General features: G+C 37.7%; 2 protein-coding genes and 1 pseudogene across 2 annotated transcripts; all 3 read right to left on the reverse strand.

Annotated features, from left to right (window-relative positions):
• Positions 1 to 579: 579 nt before the first annotated feature.
• Positions 580 to 4,034, reverse strand: LOC108244257 (annotated as a pseudogene).
• LOC108244242 (immunoglobulin kappa light chain) lies at positions 3,226 to 5,885 on the reverse strand. The gene is made up of 5 exons (XM_017430252.3): positions 5,758 to 5,885; positions 4,944 to 5,645; positions 4,692 to 4,817; positions 4,567 to 4,607; positions 3,226 to 4,472 (listed from the first exon to the last, which is right to left on the reverse strand). The coding sequence occupies exons 1-5, from the start codon at positions 5,810 to 5,812 to the stop codon at positions 4,356 to 4,358; spliced, it is 1,041 nt and encodes a 346-aa protein (XP_017285741.1). The 5' UTR covers positions 5,813 to 5,885; the 3' UTR covers positions 3,226 to 4,355.
• Positions 5,886 to 16,431: 10,546 nt separating this feature from the next.
• On the reverse strand, positions 16,432 to 18,543 carry LOC108244258 (junctional adhesion molecule A-like). The gene is made up of 6 exons (XM_025009118.2): positions 18,458 to 18,543; positions 17,997 to 18,320; positions 17,576 to 17,908; positions 17,386 to 17,505; positions 17,202 to 17,239; positions 16,432 to 17,123 (listed from the first exon to the last, which is right to left on the reverse strand). Exons 1-6 carry the CDS (start codon positions 18,498 to 18,500, stop codon positions 16,995 to 16,997), a joined length of 987 nt encoding a protein of 328 aa, XP_024864886.1. The 5' UTR covers positions 18,501 to 18,543; the 3' UTR covers positions 16,432 to 16,994.
• Between the last annotated feature and the right edge of the window lie 3,367 nt (positions 18,544 to 21,910).

The raw sequence follows: 21,910 nt of genomic DNA on the forward strand, positions 1-21,910 counted from the left end.
TTGTGAGAGTTAATGGTAAAAATACACTCTCTGTCAAAAACCACAAGGACAAAGTACTGTAAAGGAAACCCTGCAGATGAGCTTTAAACAAGTAGACTGTGCCTTTTAAATTTATACACTTTGGTTATTATTTTGTAAAAATACAAAGAGGCACATCAATTAGTGATTCAGAGGGGTGAGTTGTTTCATTTTTTTGCTTTGTGTCATTTTTCTGGGATGTATGAGAGTACAGATATTTACCTTCAGGCTTTAAGGGCTAATAGGCTTGTTGTGGTATGAGACTGTAAAGCAATCACCCTAATGTCGCCAAGCTCAAAGTTGTAATGAATTATGTTATTGTTGAAAGTAGTAATATTAATTATGATTTTGATTTGGATATTTATATTTTACAGTCACAATCATTATGGAAAAAAGTGTTTTAGCAGCCATGTTTGAATTTGATTTTCAAATTATTGTTTAACGTTTATGTTAGTTCAGTCCAAAGAGAGGAAATGTTTTTGTGTGATTGTTGGGTTTTTTTGTTTAAGTTTTTGAAATTCATAAGAAAAAAGTAAAACAACAAAAAGAAGCAGACTGATGAACATTTGTAAATCTTTTTTATGTTACTGGATTCAGTGAAAATAGACAAGACTTTACATAATTCTACTGGTAAATACTTGAAAAAAACACTGTAAAACAAATACATATTAATGTAAAATGTAAAAATTCAAAGAATCTAATATAATTACATTGTTATAGAATAACAGTAAAATGCTTCAATTTCTGCTGCCAGAATTTGATTGATATTTTATGATGAAAAACTTCATAGAGCATCAGAACATAAAACTATGTTCCCTGAGTAATCTCTCTAACTTTAGAGGCCCTGACCTAACTTTAGCTCGCCAATGAACGCAGTTACATATTTACTAAGAACTGAAAGTAAAAAACACACCTTCCTGCTTTACTTGAAACAAAACTTAAACACCTTTTGGGATCTCTATTGTATCAAATGCAAATATAATGTAAGAAAAAAATATTTATAATTTATACAACATAATACAAAAAATGAAACATTTTAACATTTTTTTACAGAAAACTATTTAAATACAAAAAGTTGGGGGAAAAATTAAAGGTACAGAGAGCTCAAAGTTTGAGCTTGTCCATGGGTAAGAAAAAAAAAAAAAATATATATATATATATTTCCAAATTCCTTTACCAAATGTACTGCTACCAAAAGTCATAGTACACTATTACCAATTAAGTTACTTGTTTTGATGTATTTTTTGAATGGGCATTTACAAAAATGCAGGAGAAACATTATGACATTGAAAATTAGTTCAGAAACAACAAAATAATAAGCAAATAGCAATATGGTTGCTTCAATATTATTATTAACCCTTGATATTAATAGAAAAGAAACACTTTTCTTGAAGCCAGTAGAGGTTCCTAAAGATCCTTATTATTATTTTACTTATTTAAAAGTTAAGAAATCTTACGTTTCAGCTGAAGACTAAATTTACCTATATGTTTATCTCATTATAAGCTTTAAAAATGTACAATAACAAGATTTTAATCAAATCAAACAAGTTTAAATTTCTTGGTTTATACTGGAATAAACACAGACAGTCTTGGTGCTCTCCCTTCGTCTTTTTGACCTGTTGTTCTCCTTAATGTCTATACATGCATAATACAGGCTGTTTGTGTTTTGGTTGTTGCCCTGAAAACAAAACATGAAGAAACAGATCACAATATGGAGTCTGGCAAAAATGGTGCACTGTTTCAGCAATTAATTCAGTTCCTGGGTTGCAGAGTTAAACCTTACCTCTGCGACAGCTGTGTTGGCAGGAAAGTTTGGCTCTGGTTGGAAAACAAAAAACATATTTGATCAAATGTGCTTTTTTTGAGACAATATAAAAAAATATCTGTTACCATACCTGTGGTTTGGTAGTGGCTTCTTTTCTTTATCTCATACACCAAGAAAATCAGTAAAACAACCAGTAGAGTAGTCAGAGATCCAGAGAAGAAATGCACCAAGAAGGCCTTTTTACCTGCAAAGATGCAGGTACCAGAAAGATATTTCAGCCTGTGTTTTCAATTTCATACAACGTTTGACTGGATTATTTCAGACCACAAATGAAAATTTATTAAGATTGTTACTCACGGAAGAAATTCTGTGTGGTTCCATTTCCAAACAATGTGTCCACATGAGGCAATGACACAGTAGTAGGTTCCAGCATGAGACACATTCAGGTTCTTTAAGGACAGTTTGGACACACAGGTGTGTGTTTGTGTGTTGGAGTTTCTCTCACACTGATCGTTCCTGCCTCCATGAGTGTAAATGAGTCCTGGATGAGAATCTTCAGAGTTTCTGAACCAGTAAACACTGTGTTCTCCATCACAGCTCCCAGTTTGTACTGTACAGTTCAGAGTCACAGAACCTCCTGGCTGGACGGTCTCTGATGCTGACTGATGGACCAAAGCCTGGATGTTAGAACCTGAACCTGTTACACTGACTGTGGTGGCTTCTAGAAAACTCAAATGTTTTTCATAATTAACTGCGCAGTAGTAAGTAGCAGAGTCTGAATATGTCAGATCTAAAATTGTCAAGTAATGTGTTTGTTGTTTTATATCTGGCAGGAAGCGAGGACTGTTTTTAAATTCATCATAAAAAGTGATTTTTGACCCATATTTATGGACGCATGAGATGAGCTTTGGCTTCTCTCGAAAAGTTTGCTTGTACCAGCAGAACCCGCTGACTCATCGCCTTCATAGAAACATTGCAGGACCACCGTCACAAATGTGGGCTGATACTAAACCGCTTTCTTGATGATTGGTTAAGTCCTCTGTCAGATGAGTGTCATGAACTGGTGAAAAATCAGAAAATATACATTTTAAAATATGGGCTTAAATTAGCCTAAACATTACATTAAATATTGCTTGGAAAACATATATTCAATGCTTGCATTCAACAACAGAAAACTGAAAGCAGTAAAACTCACCCAGGTGTCCCTAAAAGCAAATACGTCAGAAAGAAGACAAACTGTGCAGATGTCATTATGTTCCGATTAGAATGTTAGACGGAAAGAAGCTTGTTGCTTTTTCCACTCTAAAGAAACAAGACTGCATTTGATTGGCTGGTATGAACAGATGTCCTACTTAAGAAACATGGAAACATGTTCACAGCAACCTGTGGTATCAGCTATTGGTTTTTAAAAGGTTAGCTCAGTCAGAGAAACGCAGAACAAAGGCACTCCTCATCTTTACTGAATTTTAAAATACAAGGTGAAAATGTAAACACCGGCAACATACAGTGAAATTTAATTCAACGACACTAATGAACATCCAATGACACACATGTATCATAACTTGTACAATACTTGCAAATAAAATAGCACAGAAAAGACAATTTAATCAATACACTGAGAAAACAAGATCTTTCAGGGTTTTTTGGATCATTGCTGGAGGAGATGTAGCCCAATAGGTTTAACATATTTTAAAAATAAATTCAAACATATGATAGCAGGAAAGATGTGTTGGGGCCCTGCCCATGGTATTTCCTGCCGCTCAACTTTTGACTTTCACAGTGTTCCTAATTTACTTGCATGAGTCACAGAGGCTTGCAGTCCTGTTGCTTGAGTTTTGGATAAGTTCAAAAAAATGACATTAAAATATATTTTCCCTCAAAATAGTCACAGAGTCGTCATGGGCAACTCAAACACCTCTCAAGAGCACAAGAGCTGTGTTTTGACATCTGCATGAGAGCTCCCCTCTGAAAGAAAACCTGTCTAGGTCTGAAAACTACACCTGTGATAAACAATAATTGTTAAAGAAATGCTCCAAATCTGCCTATCTTCATTTCTAAACCATACAAACATGATTCATAAACCCTTCATGACAAAATGATGCAGGAGATCGACCCTGTGCAGTTTAGAGTTGCCAGGTCATCCGCCCTGGAGCCAGACCTGGGGGAGGAGTTAACTGATGAGTGCCTGGCAGCCGGGCAACGCACGTACCCCAGCTGGGCTCGGCCCAAAAAGGCAATGTGGGAGAACCATGTGGGCCTACCACCCACAAGGCTCAACATGGGGGAAAGGTGAGATGTTTTCAAGGTAAAAAAGGAGGATAGAGAGCCCAGTGGTGCCACTGGCCCCTGTGACAAAAATTAACTACTATCATCTATGTTAGGTTTATTGGTAACTCTAAATTGTCCCTCGGTGTGAGTGAGAGTGTGAAGGGTTGTTTGACTCATTTGTCTCTATGTGTCCCTGTGATGGACTTGACTGCTTGAGATAGGCACCAGCTCTTTCACAACCATGCACGGAAAAGCAGGTAAAGAAAATAAATGGATGAATGATTGGACATAAACAATGTCCAGTCTACTGTTTTATACTGGAGTAAACGCAGTCACTCTCTGCGTTCTTCTGACTTCTTGATCTTCTGGACAGGTTAACATTTACAGCAGCATACTGGAGGCTGTTTGGGTCTTGGTGATTCTGGAAACAAAATATAAATTAGAAAAAAATGTGTAATTTTTCTCCATGTAACTATTTGAAGAGAATATGCTGCATTAGATCAGGTGATAATTACCTCTCCATTCCTTGGGTGAGCTGAAAATTGCACTTTAAGCTCTGTCAAAGATGGAATATCTTCTTTAGTAAAAAAAAGAAAAGAAAAAGTATAAATTTCCAGCTACTGTACATAACAGCAATTACCTGAAGTCTGGCAGCTGTCTCTCCTGTGCATCTTGTTCATTATGAAAGCCAGTAAAACACTCAGGATGATGGTCAAAGTCAAAGCTCCACTTAAGAAATACACCACAAGCCAAGAGGCCACCCCACCTGCACACAAAGATATCAGAAATCTAGCTTTCAGCTGCTTTTTTTTTTGTTTGTTTCTGTATTTTTATTATTTATATAAAATTAGATTAGGTCAAACATTAACTTTCATAAAATAAAACCACTCACTTTTCAACTCCAGCTTGGTCCCGTTTCCAAACAGAATGCGTCCACATGAGACAACAGCACAGTAATAAGTCCCAGCAAGCGACTCGTCCAGGTTCTTCACTGGCAGGTTATACACACAGGCATGTGTTTGTGTGTTAGGTTTTCTCTCACACTGATCATTCCTGCTTTCACGAGTGTAGATGAGCCCTGGATGAGAATCTTCAGAGTTTCTGAACCAGTAAACACTGTGTTCTCCATCACAGGTTCCAGTTTGTACTGTACAGTTCAGAGTCACAGAACCTCCTGGATGGATGGTCTCAGATGCTGACTGATGGACCAAAGCTTTGTTTTCTAAACCTGAATGCTTCACACTGACTGTGGTCCCCTGTCCAAATTCAAACATAAATGAAAGTGCACTCACACAGAAATAAGTTCCTGTGTCTGAAACTTGTAAGTCAGAGATTTTAAGCCGACTCTTCCCAGGATCAGTTTCCAGTTTGAAGCTTGGATTATCCTTGAATTCATTATGAAATGTGCCACTTTTATCAAGTTTATGGCTGATAGAGATAAGCTGCATCTTCTGTCCCAGAGCTTGTTTGTACCAGTAATACCTTGAAACATCACTGTCATAAAAACATGACAGAGTCAGGTTGCCACCAACATGAGCTGATAGAAAGCCTCTTTCTTGGTGCACAGTCGTTTTTTTCAAATCATCCGTCTCAGCTGAGAAAAAATAAAAGTAGATTTTTTTAAACAAATTAATATTTCTTAAAAGATTAAATTTGCAGTAGAGCAGACCAGAGAGTGGACAGTAAACTGTTTAAAAAATACTTACCATTGTTCCATAGGAGCACCCATGTGAGACAGAAAAGAAACTTTGAAGGTGTCATTGTGATGAAATCATTGTGTTGAGTGAAAAGCACCTTGAAACTGACGAAACTCCTCAGAGTCAGGACTGTGCTGATTGGCTACAAAGACACATGATCTCATGTTCACAGCCACCTACAGCAGCATTTTGATATGAAAGAAGACTCACATGGGCAGAACTACCTGGGGTTCCTAAAAGAGTCTGCACACCTAAAAGCACTGATATATAGCAATTGCATTTTATTCATGTTGAAAGTATGAGATCCAGAAAATCTGTGTTTTAAAATATGAGGTTGTTAGGAGAAAAAAAACAATAAACAAACAACAACAACAACAAAAACACTGTTACAACTATAAAACAAAATGGGTGCCAATGCAGCTAGGGACTACAATTCCAACCTGTATCATCTTTCTTCTCTAAAGCCTAACTTTTACATCACTGATGTAGATGCAGATCAATCCAAATATTGATATTAATAATGCCGATTTTTCGTTTTACTTTTTAAATTTGCGTGTCCTGGATGACTGAGAATTTACACCATCATATACTAACGCTGGTGTCAGATCATATTGATACCAGCATGATGGGATTGATACTTGAGTTTGTTTCTACTTTCAATCCATGGGTGTAAATCCCAGGGGGGTCGGGGGTCCGGACCCCCAGAATTTTGGAAAAGCAGAGATTGTCCCTTCCAATAAATCATTTTAGGAAACTATACTTTTAAGCAATACAACAAACAGAAAGCTAATTCACCATTTATTTAGCTACAACAATACATTTATGTCCCACCACCATTCTGACAATGGTACCGTCCTCCATCACTATTAGCACACAGGAGTGGTGGAGAGAGCATGGATAAACACCTTCCAGTAAGCCCATCTTCTCAGGCAGCTGTATTAGTACAATAGTTGGAGGCCCTGCCTTTCATGCGAGGTACCTAGGTTCATTTTCTTGGACCTCCCCTCATTTCCTTTGACCATTTAATACTTTATTTTTCTCCTTCTAGCTTAAATAATTTGCTTCCAGTGAGTAGCTATTTTGCAAAAGTTCACCGGCAACAAATGATGTCACACGTTTTATATATTTCCACTTCTCAATAGAATTAGGCATTTGGAACGAGGCTGTATTTTGACCACCTCACAATTGAATCTTGTGTGTGAACGCCCAGCCCCGCTGCTTAAACAGTACCTAACCACACAAAGTGTGTTATATTTTCTGTGAAAAAAAGATAGGAGGTGTTTTTTCCATAACTTGTAGGAAACTTACAGGCTGCATGAGGACTGGGGCGGTGTATATAACACGAGTAGACATTGTTTTTTTTTTTTGAACACTACATCATTGGCCTAGTGGTGAAAGCACCTGTCTTTCAAGCAGAAGACTCAGATTCGAGGGCCGAACGCATCCACTTTCTTTGGTCATTCATTTTATTTTTCTGCTTCTAGCATAAATAACTTCCTTCCAGTGAGTATCCTTTTTCTGCAGAGTGAACACATTCAAAATCCTTATTAATACTATAGTTACACTAATTTGAGTTTTTGTTTACATGTTTCCAAGGCAACACTGAAAGTGCCCTGATCTCTCTGTGGTCATGATGTAAATGTTTCCTTTAAACTTCATTATTGTGTCTGGATGCAGGTCAGATGTTTAGTGACTTGTTCCTATATTTTTTATTATTTAATATTTTTAAAAAACAGAATAAAAGTGTTGTAAGTCACCTGACTGTGTGACATGGAAGCAGAACCAAGCGCCATAATTAATTTTAAAAAATAGTGCTTTCTTCAATTGGTCTACCCAGACATAAGGGTAAATAATGTTTAATTTTCTTTTAATTTTACAGCAGTCAATTTAACTGTGTATAAAGCGTCCCTCAAAAAATTTGCTCATGATAAATCTCCCTGTTTCCTATGCTCATTAGGGTATTTGTTCACCTGACTCACAAAAGTCAGGCAAACCCTAATGATCCTCTGTTGTGAGGAGAGTGAGAGCAATCTGCATGTGGATCGAGCTTACAGAACAACTCAGCTTCAAAAGCTTGAATGCTCTCCTTTTTAAATTGAGAAAGCTCAGATGAGAAACGAAATGTCTTCAGCTACAGAATAGAAGTTTTACCTTTTGACCCGTTTTTGGACTCCTTGTTTACCGTCCCTCCTAAATATTGGAATGGGATTTTCGCCCTTGTTTCAGTTACTCTTGTTTCAGAAGTGAGATTCTGTGCTAAGGTAAGCAGGAAGCAGCTAGATCAAATGTAAAGACTGAATGAAACATATGTCAGATAACATTTCAGTCGACTCTGGCTGCACAACAACTTTAGAATTGATAAACACATGCTAACACGCATAGCATCTGTATTTGTCTGTAAACACAGCGGGCTGCGTGTGACATCACAGCTTTCTCTGCGGGTCATTTCAGGGCTGTAAACTGTTCACACTGAAGTCTGATGATGGCCGCATTTAAATTATCATTTGAATGACCACTTAAAAACACTGAATCTGAGCTAAAAAATTCACATTTAACGTTAAGACCTGGAGTATGAATGTAGCCTTAGTCTATGAATGACAGTTAATATTGGTTTATATTAACTGAAGCAGTCGGTAAACAGAATCTGAATCTACAATATAGAGCTGATTACTGAGAACTTAATATCTTGCCAGTCTATTCATTTATGGCAGAAAGACTTTTCTTTCTTAATTATTGAATAGCATGAGAATCCAGCTGGATTTTAAAGTGAAGAGGTTTTAGTGGTGACTGGAGACTGAGAGACTCAAGACTGTCTCTCAGCTGAAACTTCTTTACTTTGAGAGCATTTTCTCACTCACTAACAGGTTTGAGGTATCAAAATCATTTGGTAGGAGTTAGGAAGAGATCATTGTTTGGCTTAAAGTACAAAGTGTAAAACAACACCATATTTAATGCTAAAGAAAAAACTTGTCTGTATGTCTCCTACTTAACTTTTCTCTGTTGCAGTTCGTACTTTTTGCAGTTCTTGTCTTTTTTTTACATTGTCCAGCTATCAGGGGTTGTCAAACAGGAGGTGATGTTTTTATTTTCGATTCGCAGACTGCCTTGAATGTGCGTAATCATTTAACTGGTATCTTAAAGGTTAAACATCCGTCTTTGATACCCCTTGTGTACTTTAAATGCTGAAAGTTGATATACATCACATCCTGCAGAAGCACAGCAAGACTGCGCCAACAAGACTGCTACATTCAATTTCAGTCTGAGAAAAATAATTACTTTGTGTCTGCATTTAAAAAATAATCAGAATGGAAAGTAAGCTTCCTAACTTCAGCAACAGCAGCAAAGTCTAATTTATCATTGTTTATCTAAGGAATGTGTTGAATCAAATCAGAATATTATTTAATTTGTCAAAACTGCAACAAGTGGCCACGTTTTGACAAAACTGCAAACCAAAAATGTTTTTTATATTTTTAACTGAGCTCCAAAAAATTCCACTTTGTTCAACTCCGGAGAAAAATGGCCGGCCACCAAGAACAGAAGTCTTCCAGTGGCCTAATGCTAGAGCTAAAGGTCCGTAATACTAATTAGAACATTTTTTTGTCTTGTGTTCAGTTCAGTTGAAATCATTTATTTTGGTGTGTGAATAATACAGTTTGTGTACCAAGTAGTCCTTCTTGTGACAGAAGATTATATTAGTACTTACACAAGTACACAGCATTGTATTTATCTAAAGTAAATATATCAGAAAATAGTTCAAAATGTATTTCCTTTAAGAGCTCTACTTGTTCCTGCAATATTACTTTTTTTAAATGTACAACACCCACACAGAAAAAAATCTGCACGACGAAGTACAAGAGTGAAGACTTCCTGACTGAAACCACACAGGCACAAAGCAAAGAGAGCAGAACCTTGTAAATATGACTGTGACCCAACCAAGTAAGATCTAATCTGTTGGCTGCAAACCACAGAGGAAGATATAAATAGTTAGTTACATGACTGTGTCATGTCATGTGTCACTGCAGAGTTTAGAAGAACAAGGAGTTATTTCTCATCAGAGAACTGTTCTCTAGGTGACTGGACTCCACAAACTGGATTTAGCCCAAAAAATATTAAAAAATTATGTTTCTGTGTTGCACACATGGACTTAACAGTTCATGAAAATTTTCAATTTTCAAATTTATTGACTCAAGCTCTTGGACACAACTCTATCTTTTATTGTATGTACGCAGTTTTACATCATTTTGCAAAAATTACAAGTTTTGGCCAGTTTTAAAAAGCAAAATGTAGGTAGGTACATTTGTTTGTATAGCACTTTTCAGCACAAGGTGACTCAAAGGTAAATTCAGAGGGTGTCAGAGTGGAGATAAATGTATGACTGTCATGTAGGAAGTAAAGGTTTTTCTCCCACTACATCAAGCAAAATCAATCAGGGCCACTTGAGGGTAACCGCTCACAGGATTTCTGTCATGCACTTCAAATACGGGTCGGTGCTACTCTAAAATGCTGCTGCACAACTTTTAACAGGCACACGTAAACATGAGCCCATTTATTTCATTTTAGTGTCACTACACCAGCTGCCCATACATGTAAGGATTCATTTTAAATTAGTTGTAATTAGTTTTAGGCCTCTGAGCTGTTACACCCTGGTATTAACTCCTGTTCTGAGGTCAGCTGATCAGCTGCTCCTGAAGCTCAGAGGGCTCTGTGCTTTTTCTGTCACAGCTACAGTGCTGTGGAATAACAAGCTTCTTCCATGTCTGTTTTTAAGTCCCTTCTTAAAACCCATTTCTTTGTCTTGGACTTTGACACAATGTGAGATGTTGGTTCATAGTTTATTTTAATTGATTTTAGCCCTTTCTTTGTTTTATTTAATTTACTCTTATTTTAAGTTGTGTATCTGTTGTTAATGGGTTTTATTTATCATGGTTTTTTTTTATTTATTCTTACATACAGCCCTTTGTTTATGTGGTTGTTCAAAGTGCTTTGTAAATAAAGATGGTCTGGTCTGGTCTGGTCTGGTAAATGGTAAATGTATGTAATCTAAAGTAATGGGTCTAGAAAAAATACTTCAAATTAGTGAAGTTAAATTGGCAGAAAACTTTGAAACAATTCTAAAAATATATAAAACTTGGTGTTAAGCTACTCCCTCCCAGGCTTTGGTCCAGGAAGGTGCCCTTGTTTCCTTTTTCTAAGCAAGGTTGACTGTTGTATATGGTCATTCTCCATCATCAAGATCTTGAATATCTAAATATGGACATCCCCAAAGATGTTTCTAACAAAAACCTAAATCCTCAAGTTTTCAAGTAGTGAAAATACAACAAAACAAATGCATCCACAGTGGTAAGATCGGGACTTCTCACTACAGAGATGAAAATCAGAACATATTTTAAAGCTAATGTACAACCAAGAGAGTAAATGACTGCAAACAACACATCAAAATGTTGACATTTTGCCAGCTTAGATTATTACAAAAGTAAGCCCCAAATTAACTTTACAGAAGAAGTTGATGAAAATTAAAATATAGTAGTTGCATGGCACTGTTCAAATTTTGTTCAGAACATTTTTAGTTATGAATATAATTCTCTCTAGTCTCTTTGTTGTTCTTATTGTGCACAGAGCTCGAACACCAGGTTTGGTTATATATGAGTTGTTGTGGCCGGAGGCTTCATGCCAGTCTTCCTGTGTTTGAGCTTCTAAAACGTTTGTTTCCGTTGACGGAACCTAAACTATGTAGGTCACACTAACTCCACCACAAGGGTGGGGAGTAAGATGTAAGAGACCACTAGACACTGAAAGGTGCAAAATGCTGTTACAATACTTTTTTATAGATTATGGGGGGGAGGGGGGGATGCTGAAGTTTGTGGCACAATCACAGAACTTACCTGTCAGATAGAAGTAGTTCCTTTACATTCAGCGTTATTTTGTATTGTGCATTCAGTTTTACAAATGGATGGATTTTCTGGTCCTTCACTTCTTTCTGGTCTTTACTTTGGAGTAAACACACTCTCCATGTTGTCCTCTTGATGATGTTGTCCATATCTCATCTGGAGACTCAGAGCAGCCTAATGGATGTTTTCTGCATCAACCAGACTTGGACCCTCCGCCCTGTACTTGCATTGGTGACAAACACACAAAAACTTTGAAGAAAAATAAATAACATTTGAAAGCTACACTGTGGTCATCAGCTCCTGGGGTGGTTATGTGTGAACAAGGCTAATCTATGAAGAGGTGAAAAGAGAAAATACATTATATTCAAACCAAAATGTTTTCTTGTCTAGAACTGCTAAATCATACATAGAGAAAATACATCTACAGTAGACACCTACTATATATATTTATATAGTAGGTTATATATAATTCTTTATGAGTTTTAATGGTAAATTATTAAGAACAATATAAGTTACTAATTTTGTAGCATAAATGTTGTATTATCTCAGCAAGGCTGGTGAGCCACAAAGGCTGCTAGAAAGCCTTGGGATGAAAACGTATGGATTCCTCCTAGTTGTTTGTTCAGATCAGTTTTAGTTTGACATTTATGTTCTGGTTGTGTTGACTGTGAGGTGAGCATTGTGGGTCAAATGCTGTGCCTGGTGTATAAAAACAGGAAAGTACATCCTGTTTTGTTGTTAAAAAATTGAAATGGAAAATCAAAGAGTGACTTAAGTGGAAGTTGTCTGTGTTGTGACTCTGTCTTTACCACCATTAGCAGTTAGCAAAACACTACAAAAGCAATGTAAATTAATTAATTGAAATCAAATTAAAGTGTTTGGGGAGCATATTTAGGGTTATAAAAATAACCATTAAAGGTTTTGGGATTGTTTTTGTTTTTTTTTAACCATTGTTTGTTTGCTTGTGGTTTTTCACAATTAGTGGGTGCTCTAGGAACGTAACCCCTATGAATTTCGGGGTTCCTCTGTATATGAAGACGTCCACTGAAGTCTTTATTTGGTTGAAAGGTGAAAAGTGAAATGGCTCCACATGAAAGAAGAAGAAGAAGAACAGCCCATTCTAGACCTGGTGGGTGGATGGAGACTGGACAAAGGAGCAAAGAGAAATAAGGTACCAACAGTCCAATGGGTGAGGCAGATCAGGAGGTCAGCCTGGTAGAATCCACTTGATGGCTGGAACAACTGGAGAGGAAACAGTTTAATATGAGCCCTCCCGTTGGCAGGAACAAGATGGGTGGAAGTGGGTCAGCCTCGACCCTTTTGGTGGCTGGAACAGGAACTGACAGAGACAACCCATCGCATTGCAATCAATCAATCAATCAACTTTATTTCTATAGCACATTTTAAGAACCACAGGGGTAGCCAAAGTGCTGTACAATGGATAGATAAAAACAGTAAAAAGGAAATAGATAAAACAAATAAACAGATAAAAAAATAAATAGATAAAAAGAGACATACACATACGGGTTCACAGCAGGTATGTTTTAGGTGCCAAGAAAGACAAAAATCACAGTGTGTTAAAAGCCAAAGTATAAAAGTGTGTTTTTAAAAGAGATTTAAAAACAGGAAGAGAGGAGGCCTGTCTGACACTCAGGGGTAAATTGTTCCACAGCTTGGGAGCAGCAACAGCAAATGCTCTGTCGCCTCTGAGTTTCAGCCTAGTTTTGGGGACTGTCAGCAGTGACTGATCAGCTGATCTTAGGGATCGGGGCGGGCAGTAAGGCTGAAGCAGCTCAGATAGATATGGTGGGGCCAAGATGTTCAAGCATTTAAAAACAAATAACAGGAGCTTAAAATTAATTCTGTAGTGCACAGGGAGCAACAACTAAATTGTAACAACATAAAAGATTGCAGGGGTTGCACCACTATTTAAATAAATGCAAAACTAAGACAGTAGTAACACTAATTTTAAATGTACATAATGTTGCTCTTGTCCTTCAGTCATCCAAAACCTCAGTTTCTGTCTTGTCTTCCTGTTCTACATTACATAGGACCTGACCTATTAGCAACAGGCCAGGTAGTTCAGAATAGTTATGAAGGTGAAAAATATGTAATTCTTTCACATATTTAATTAAAATACACAAAGTGATTGCAAAATAAATAAATAATATGTAATTCTCTCACATATTTCATTAAAATACACAAAGAAAAACAATAAGTTTTCACCACTGCTAATTACTCAGCGATGTGCCTGTTTATGTTTTAAAGAACTATTAACCCACCTATATGTGGAAACAAAGAGGCGATAATGGTAAGGTTGTTTATGGCTCAGCTGCAGCACTTGCCTCTCAGCAATGTTGCATTATTCCTGAAATTTATGGGCTCTTTATGCACCAAGTATTGCCACAGATTGGAAGGGTAGAAGTCCAGTCCAGGAGCCCAAGGAGAGCAATGAAAAAGATGGTGGAGAGTGACCTCGCTGGTCAGTTTTCAGGTGAGTATTTCAGCTGAGGAGTTCTGTAGATTGGAGGTAAATAAGTACGCCTTGGTACACGAGGAAGTCTTCAAAAGTCTCTACAAAAAAAACCCTCCAAAGAGTGGTCACAGAGTTGTCTTTAGTCAGTAATAAACACTTTTCTTGTTCCGTTGATCTTGTAAAAGTTAGGTATCAACTTTACAGTCATGTTTTGTTACATACCTTTCAAACAAACCATATGAGCTAAATATGATATACTACACACCAAAATACTGTTCTGATATAATGGAAAACTCCAGCATTACTGTGTCTTGAAAATGTTTTCGTTACGTTAACAATGAAGTTTTTGCAGGCATAAGAATTAGGTCAGAAACACAAAGTTCCACCTTGTGGTAATACTCGATTTGTTTTCCTCTGTGCTTCTGTTTTTAAAGGGGCCGAGTCAGATCACTCAAAACCAGATCAGTTTTTTACGCTTTTATCAAATGTCAAATAAAGAAGAATATATATTTTTGGCTCCCACTGGCAGCATTTTGCTGTTTATACATAAGATTATCGGGCATTTTGTTCAATGAGATGTACAGTTTGAATTATTACAAACCAGACATTTTAGCCAAACAAAAGCACAAAAACAGAGCTGATAAAGTGAAGTCAGGGTCTCATAAATCGTCAAGAAGCTCCTCCTCCCTTCAGATTAGCCACAGCAGTGATAAAACTCACCCTTTTTTAGTCATTTTTTAGTTTATGGGATGGTAAAATGGTGACTGTTTTCAGCTTGGTAAGACAAATGTCAAAGTGCACGTGAGAATAAGACGTGACAGGACAGAGGTGTTACTGTAAAGCAGCAAGAACAAGCAAGCAGCATCACAGAGGACACCACAAACACATCCTGTCAGTACAGAGGAGAGGTGGGGCTGACAAAACCACAGGGGCTGAGGTTGATGTGAGCGAGCTTGACCAGAAAAGGAACTGTTTTCTTATGAGTCAGCCGGCTGCAGCACATAAAACCGCAACAATTCTTTTTATAAAGCAACATAGGCCAAAGCTGAAGAAAACATCCGAGCTTTAGAGCTCATAGTTTGATGTGTTTCTGAGAATAAAGGAGATAAGAGTTCAGTTATCTTGCATTTGATTAGTTCACAGATCTAGTCACTGATTTACTTCCGTAATTAAAGATGTGTATTGTTGATGGTGTCGCTGCATTCACAGAGACAGTCTGCAGACGCACAACACAAAGAAGAGATGTGTTTGTAGTCATAACTGATGTTGCTCGTGTGGTTTTTACAAAGAGTTCATATGAGGAGTTCATATGAACACTGTTTTGTAAACTGAGCAACACCATCAGTGGGCATTTACCTGGAATTCTGGGGTTATTTATATGCATAAATACCACCAGCTGGCACAGTTCTCTTAGCAAAAATATGAAATTCCTTTCAGATGTGACCCCTGGATGCCCTAAAAAGGGCCACAGCTAGCTAATGCTGGTGCTATCACAAAATTCCATGTAAATAAATGGATTTTGCAAAATTTATGGTAATGGGAAAGTTGATAAAATTGCTGTGAAATATTGAAGGTTGGAGTTGTTTTAAGACAACAGCCGCCCACCTTCTTAGTTTAGCTGCTGGCTCATCAGTTGTCTTACGTTAACTCTGTTTCTCCAAACGGAGGCTGTCCAAAGAACTGTCAACAAGTGAGACCCACATCAATATGGCGAAATATTTCCTTTAAGGCCTTAAAGAAACAGCGGAGAGAATCGTTTTCCGTCGGTCGACCACAATACTCATCAAAAGCTCCGTGTGTGGGATGATTTTTCTTGCAAAATCAGGACAAATCTGGCAACCTTCTATCTTTAAAATGATCAACCCCACCTTTTGCCTTTGTGCTGTTCTTTTGAAATAACACTCCTCTGTAAATTTTACTGCCTGCTGTCACACCTATGTGTTGGAGGAGAAGTTCAGTAAAGCCTGTTGGTCACTGTGAAGCTCAGCAGAGTGATTTGTGTGACATGTAGGCGGACTGCTGCTCCCTGCTGGACAACATTGTAACTGCACACAGCTGCTAAATGGTTCAACATCGTAATAAAATCAAACATTACTACAAACCGTAAATACTTTATTTCAAAAAGGTATTAATTTACCCTCTGCTGTCTAGGTTTTGGCTGTTCTGTATATCTTTTTATGACAGCTACAGTGGATTTCTTTTTAATGATAAAGGACTTATCTCAGCCTTTTGGTTAGGTTCTATGTGTGTAATTGCAAAATAAATAAATAATAGGCCACAACACTTTGTTTTAGGAGAAACTAAAACAACAAACTCATATATCTTTTTTATTGGTTATATTTTCTTTGTGAAACACTTAAAGTTAAATCGTCACAGTACAAAATGTGAAGGCTGAAAATACTGAAAAAATTACAAAGAAAAGCTTTATTTATCTGAATTTTAATGAACATGTGAGGTTAAGCATGAGCAAGTTTAATCATAATAAGATACACTTGAGTAAGAACTGGACTGACTGTGGGCAGCAAGTTTTGATCACGAGAGAGTCTCAAATGTTTGCAGGGTTTCTCATTTTCCAATGCGCTGGCCACATCAGCTCACTCTGTTATCACTTGATTTTTAAACACGTTTAAAAAAATTCACAATTCAAATTCTCTTAAATAATCACAGCAGTCTTGTACGAACGTGTCGTTCAGTGTGATTCCAAGGGAAAATTTGCATAATTTCTTGCAATTTTGTGTCGTCAACCAGTCTCTAACAGTCGCAGCCCATTGAAATACTAACTTTAAAACAAAGCAGGGTTTTGGTTAACTCACGCAGATACTTGACGATAATAAAAGCAGAAAGCGAGAAGCGGCGGCGGATGATCTGATTGAACAGCAACATCATTCCAGTTCTGAGCGTCTAACTCTGGAGTAAATGGTCTCTTCTTCTGTGTTCTTCTGTCTGCTGCTTCTGTCTTGCCTCTTTTTGAAGTCCAGAGCTGCGTACTGCACAACAGTGAACCCCTCATTCTGAAATACATATAAGAGCTATAAGTTTTGTCTACATTCAAACATGTGACTCATGATAGGAGGATTTTATGAACTAACCTCAGGGTCAGGAGTTGTTTCTGGCTGGTGATGAGACCCTTCAAAGAAAACCAGATTTGAACCAATGATTAGGAGGAACTTTGAATACCTAACTTTAAATAATGCTGGGTATAAGTAAATAATATGTCCTGTTAATCTAACTAAAAACTAGAGGCTGTTTTCTGGTAAACATAGCTAATTGTACCTTTAGAATGAAGTTTTTTCCTTCTGGATACGTGGCAGAGACTAGAACACAGGATGATGTTCGCAATCAGAGACACAACCAAAGCTGCAACCACCCCGTGAACCAACAACTGCTGGTTTCCTGTCAACACATAGAAAGTAACTAAAGAAGGGAAAAAAAGGAGGATAAAGAAAATGAATTTGTTGCTCACCTTCAACACTAAGTCTTGTTCCTGTCCCGAACAGAATCTGTCCACATGAAGCCACGGCACAGTAATACGTCCCGGCATCAAACAGACTCACGTTCCTTTTTGATAAACTGTACACACACCTGAGGGCAGGAGACCCCCACTCAGAGCTCCTCACACACTGACGACTGCTCGTGTACAGCATTCCCAAGTGGGACTTCCCTGAGTCCTTGAACCAGTAGGCGCTGTGTTCTCCATCACTGGTTCCAGTGAGCAGGGTGCAGTTCAGCGTCACAGAGTTTCCTGGCTGGACAGAGTCCGAGACGGGCTGTTCGAGGACAGACCTGCAACTGGAATCTGAACCAAGAAAAGATTCTGAGCTTCTGAACAAAAATAAAATAAATGCAACATATTGTTTTTCAGATGTAAACTACTAGTATATTACTTTTTAGCACCAAAAACGTTCCACTGATGAATATTGTGACTGAAACTCTGGTGTAGCTGCAGGAGTACATGGCTGAATCAGAATCCTGGATATTAGAGATGTTCAGATTGTAGAATCCCCCGCCGGTATCGACTGAAAAGCGCCTGTTGTCTTTGAACTGGTTGTAGAAGATGTTGGAGTTGAGTGAAGATTTGTAGAAAGATGATATGATCCGAGGTTGCTCTCCTGCTACCTGCTTGTACCAGCTCAGATGTGTGGCGCTGGAGGTGAAGAAACAAGGTAAAGACACATCGTCTCCAAGGTTGGCATAGAGCACGTCACCATCTGAAACACAGAAAAACAAGTCTGCTGAATACAAACATCAGGTTTAAAAAGTCTCCTCTCAAACTTCCGTTATCACCAGATTTAACCTACTCATAAATCATTCTCAGCTTGAATAAACTGTAAACATATTTACTTACAGGCTGTAAAGAGAGGAACCCACATCACATAAAACCAGAGCATCTTTCACTCTCTTCTGTTCGATCCCTTCCAGTGTAAATGGCAGCTTCAGTAAAGGGGTCGAAGATAAAAGTTACACATTCAGCGGAAAAGGTCTCTACACACAGGTACTGCAAATTTGTGGGTGTCGACATTCATATAGAAGGAAGCTGGGAGACCTGATTTGACATTTCATTAGAAATCTGTAAACATTGGAAATTTTCTTTGTTTAAAAACACAGTTAGGATTTTCTTAAAGCTAAAATTCATAAAATCAACTTCCCTTTTCAGTCACCTGTATTTTAGCCTTTTGACCTGAAATAACCCAAGGTGCTCTATTGGGTTTTTACATGTCTGGTTAAACTGTGTTCGGTATTATGTGGCGAAGCTGTGTTTTCACAGCTGTGCCACAAGATTCTTTTGCAACAATCTTGTGGGAAATTCAGCATCCTTGCATGCATGTTGCTTCAAATTACATTCTCAGTTGTTTCACTGACTAACTATAAAACTGAAGGGGAGACAGTAAAATGTGCACAGCAGTCAAGTAGCAGGTGGCACATGGTTCATATGTTGGTCTTTAAACTTTAGTCCTTAAGAAATCAAAAGTGCCAATAAAGTCAGTAAAAAAAACATACAGAGCTGCTTTGATGAGGTGTTCTTTGCTGGTCAAATTAGGATTTCATTGATCTGAAACAGCTATATCTCCAACTTGTTTCTAAACATAATACAGTACAAAAGTCTAAAATAGATAAACCATTTTCAACAACTCCTCAGACCAAAATGACTTCTTAAGTTCTTGGTCATGAAGTTTAATGTGACCCATAGGAGGGCTTTTTAATTTAGATGACAGAAGACTTCAATGATAGAAAGGTTGTTTGATAATTTCCTAAACTATAACTCCAGTTTCAAGAAAGAGTTCAGTCAAAAGGCAAAACTCTCAGTTTACTGGTACATCTACGTTCCAGACCTCATCTAGGGTCAAGGAGGTTTGGATCATCACAGAAAGAATGAGATCCCGGAAACAAGTGGCTGAAATGAGCTTCCTTCGTAGGGTGGCCGGGCTCAAACTTAGAGATAAGGTGAGGAGCTCCATCATCGGGGGGGGCTCGGAGTGAAGCCTGCTGCTCCTTCGCATCGAAAGGTGCCACCTCTCTTTAGAGATGTTCTGGGCATGTCCCACTAGGAGGAGACCCTGTGGCAGACCCAGAATTCATTGGAGGGATTATGTATCATGTCTGGCCTGGGAACACCTTGGGATCCATCAGGAGGAGCTGGAGAGAGTCGCTGAGAAGAGGGAGGTCTGGGTTTCTCTCCCGGAACTGTTGTCTCTAAGAACTGACCACGAATAAATGGTAGAAGATGGATGGATGGATGAATGGATGGATGGATGGATGGATGGATGGATGGATGGATGGATGGATGGATGGATGGATGGATGGATGTGCTTGGTAACTGATTGCTGATTGAAAAGCAATCAGTCATTGCTTTTGAAATTTGGTTTAACAGAATTATTTATAAAAACAAACTAATGAAACTGGCCGTGACTAAAAAGATGGTACCCATAACCTAATATTTTGTTGCACAACCTTTTAAGGCGGACAATCAGGTGATTTTTGTTCCTCTGAGCATTCTCCACCTGTCCACAGGTACTTTGTCCCACTCCTCATGAACAAACTGCTCCATCTGTGTCAGGTCTGAAGGGTTCCTCCTCCAGATGTTTCCACTGCTTCCACAAATGTTCAGCAGGATTTAGATCAGGGCTCAGAAAGCCACTTCAGAACAGTCCAAATGTCTGTTCTGAGCCATTCTTTGATGTTTTGGGTCATTATCTTGTTGGAGAACCCATGACCTGAGACTGAGAGCACATTTTCTGACATAACCAACATTCGAAATCAAGATTTGGACCAACAAACATGTTCCAGTTGGCTCTTTGGACCATAATTAAATAGTGAGAAACTGCTGCATCGTATCTTTCACAAATGAATATGAAGATTGTGATCCACTGAACCTTTTGTTGAGTCCACTGCATAAAAAACTTAAAAACAATGTTTTATTTTTAAGAAATGCAGTCCTATTTATGTATTATTGCATGCTGTTATTACATTATGAAAGGATTATTTTTTAATACTAGGCCAATAAAGTAATAAGTTATTATTATAAGTTATGGGCTAGTTATTGTTTTTGTTATTGACTTAAAACTTTATTACTTTATTGTCCATTATTGCAATATTGGTCACTACAGTGGTTCTAGTTTATCTTTAATACATTATCTTTATGCACCTGTGAATTAATGTGTTCTACAAGGAAAAAAGGACACTGTAGATCATTTGTTGTAAATTCAAAAAAGAAAAAGGTGCTCAACTGTAATTCAGCTGTTGCCGTCTCAAATGATCTGATTTGTTTCTGTATGTTTGTGTGTTTCCACCAATTTAACAAAGTGTTCCTCCAAAAACCCAAAAAGTAATCAGTATTTTAGACTGTTACTTTATAAGATAATGTTCCACATGTTACCACCAGATGGCCTTATTTTACGATGTGGTTTAGGACACCACAAGAGAGGAAAGCTTCAAATTCAAACAACATTTTGTGACTAGATCGTTTCCATATTTTACGATCTGTTAATGGGTCATTTAAGATGCTGACATAAGACACTTGTTCAATTTAATGTTAAAATAAATAAAAGATTTAAAAATACATTTAATTTTCTATGCTGATGTTTGGCATGCCACCCAAAATCCTCACCAACTTCTACAGCTGCAACATAGAGTCCATCCTGACCAGCTGCATCACCGCGTGGTATGGCAGTGCTACTGTGAAGGACCGCAAACGCCTGCAGAGAGTGGTTAAAACAGCCTCAAAAATCACCAGGACTGCACTGCCCTCTCTGCACAGCATCTACCATCGCAGAGTCCACAGGAGAGCTGTCTCCATCTCCAGAGACCCCACCCATCCCCAACACGGACTATTCACACTCCTCCCTTCAGGCCGAAGGTACAGAAGTGTGAAATGCAGCACCAACAGATTTAAGAACTCTTTCTTTCCCACGGCCATCAGACTCTTAAACAGCTGAGCTGATGGCTTCCATAATAACTTACATTAATGGCACATAAATAACTGCACTACACTGCACTTTACCTTTATACCTTTATACTGTTTACCTGTCTGCATACAGCTGCACAAGTATGATTAGACAATTCTACTACGGACTGTTGCAATATAATAATGTTGAACACTACCACACTACTGCACATTGTATATACAGGTGCTGGTCATAAAATTAGAATATCATGAAAAAGTAGATTGATTTCAGTAATTCCATTTAAAAAGTGAAACTTGTATATTATATTCATACATTACATACAAACTCATATATTTCAAATGTTTATTTCGTTTAATTTTCATGATTACAAATGACAACAAATGAAAATCTCAAAT

The sequence above is a fragment of the Kryptolebias marmoratus genome, linkage group LG7 (genome assembly GCF_001649575.2).
Source record: "Kryptolebias marmoratus isolate JLee-2015 linkage group LG7, ASM164957v2, whole genome shotgun sequence".
Classification (NCBI taxonomy): domain Eukaryota; kingdom Metazoa; phylum Chordata; class Actinopteri; order Cyprinodontiformes; family Rivulidae; genus Kryptolebias; species Kryptolebias marmoratus.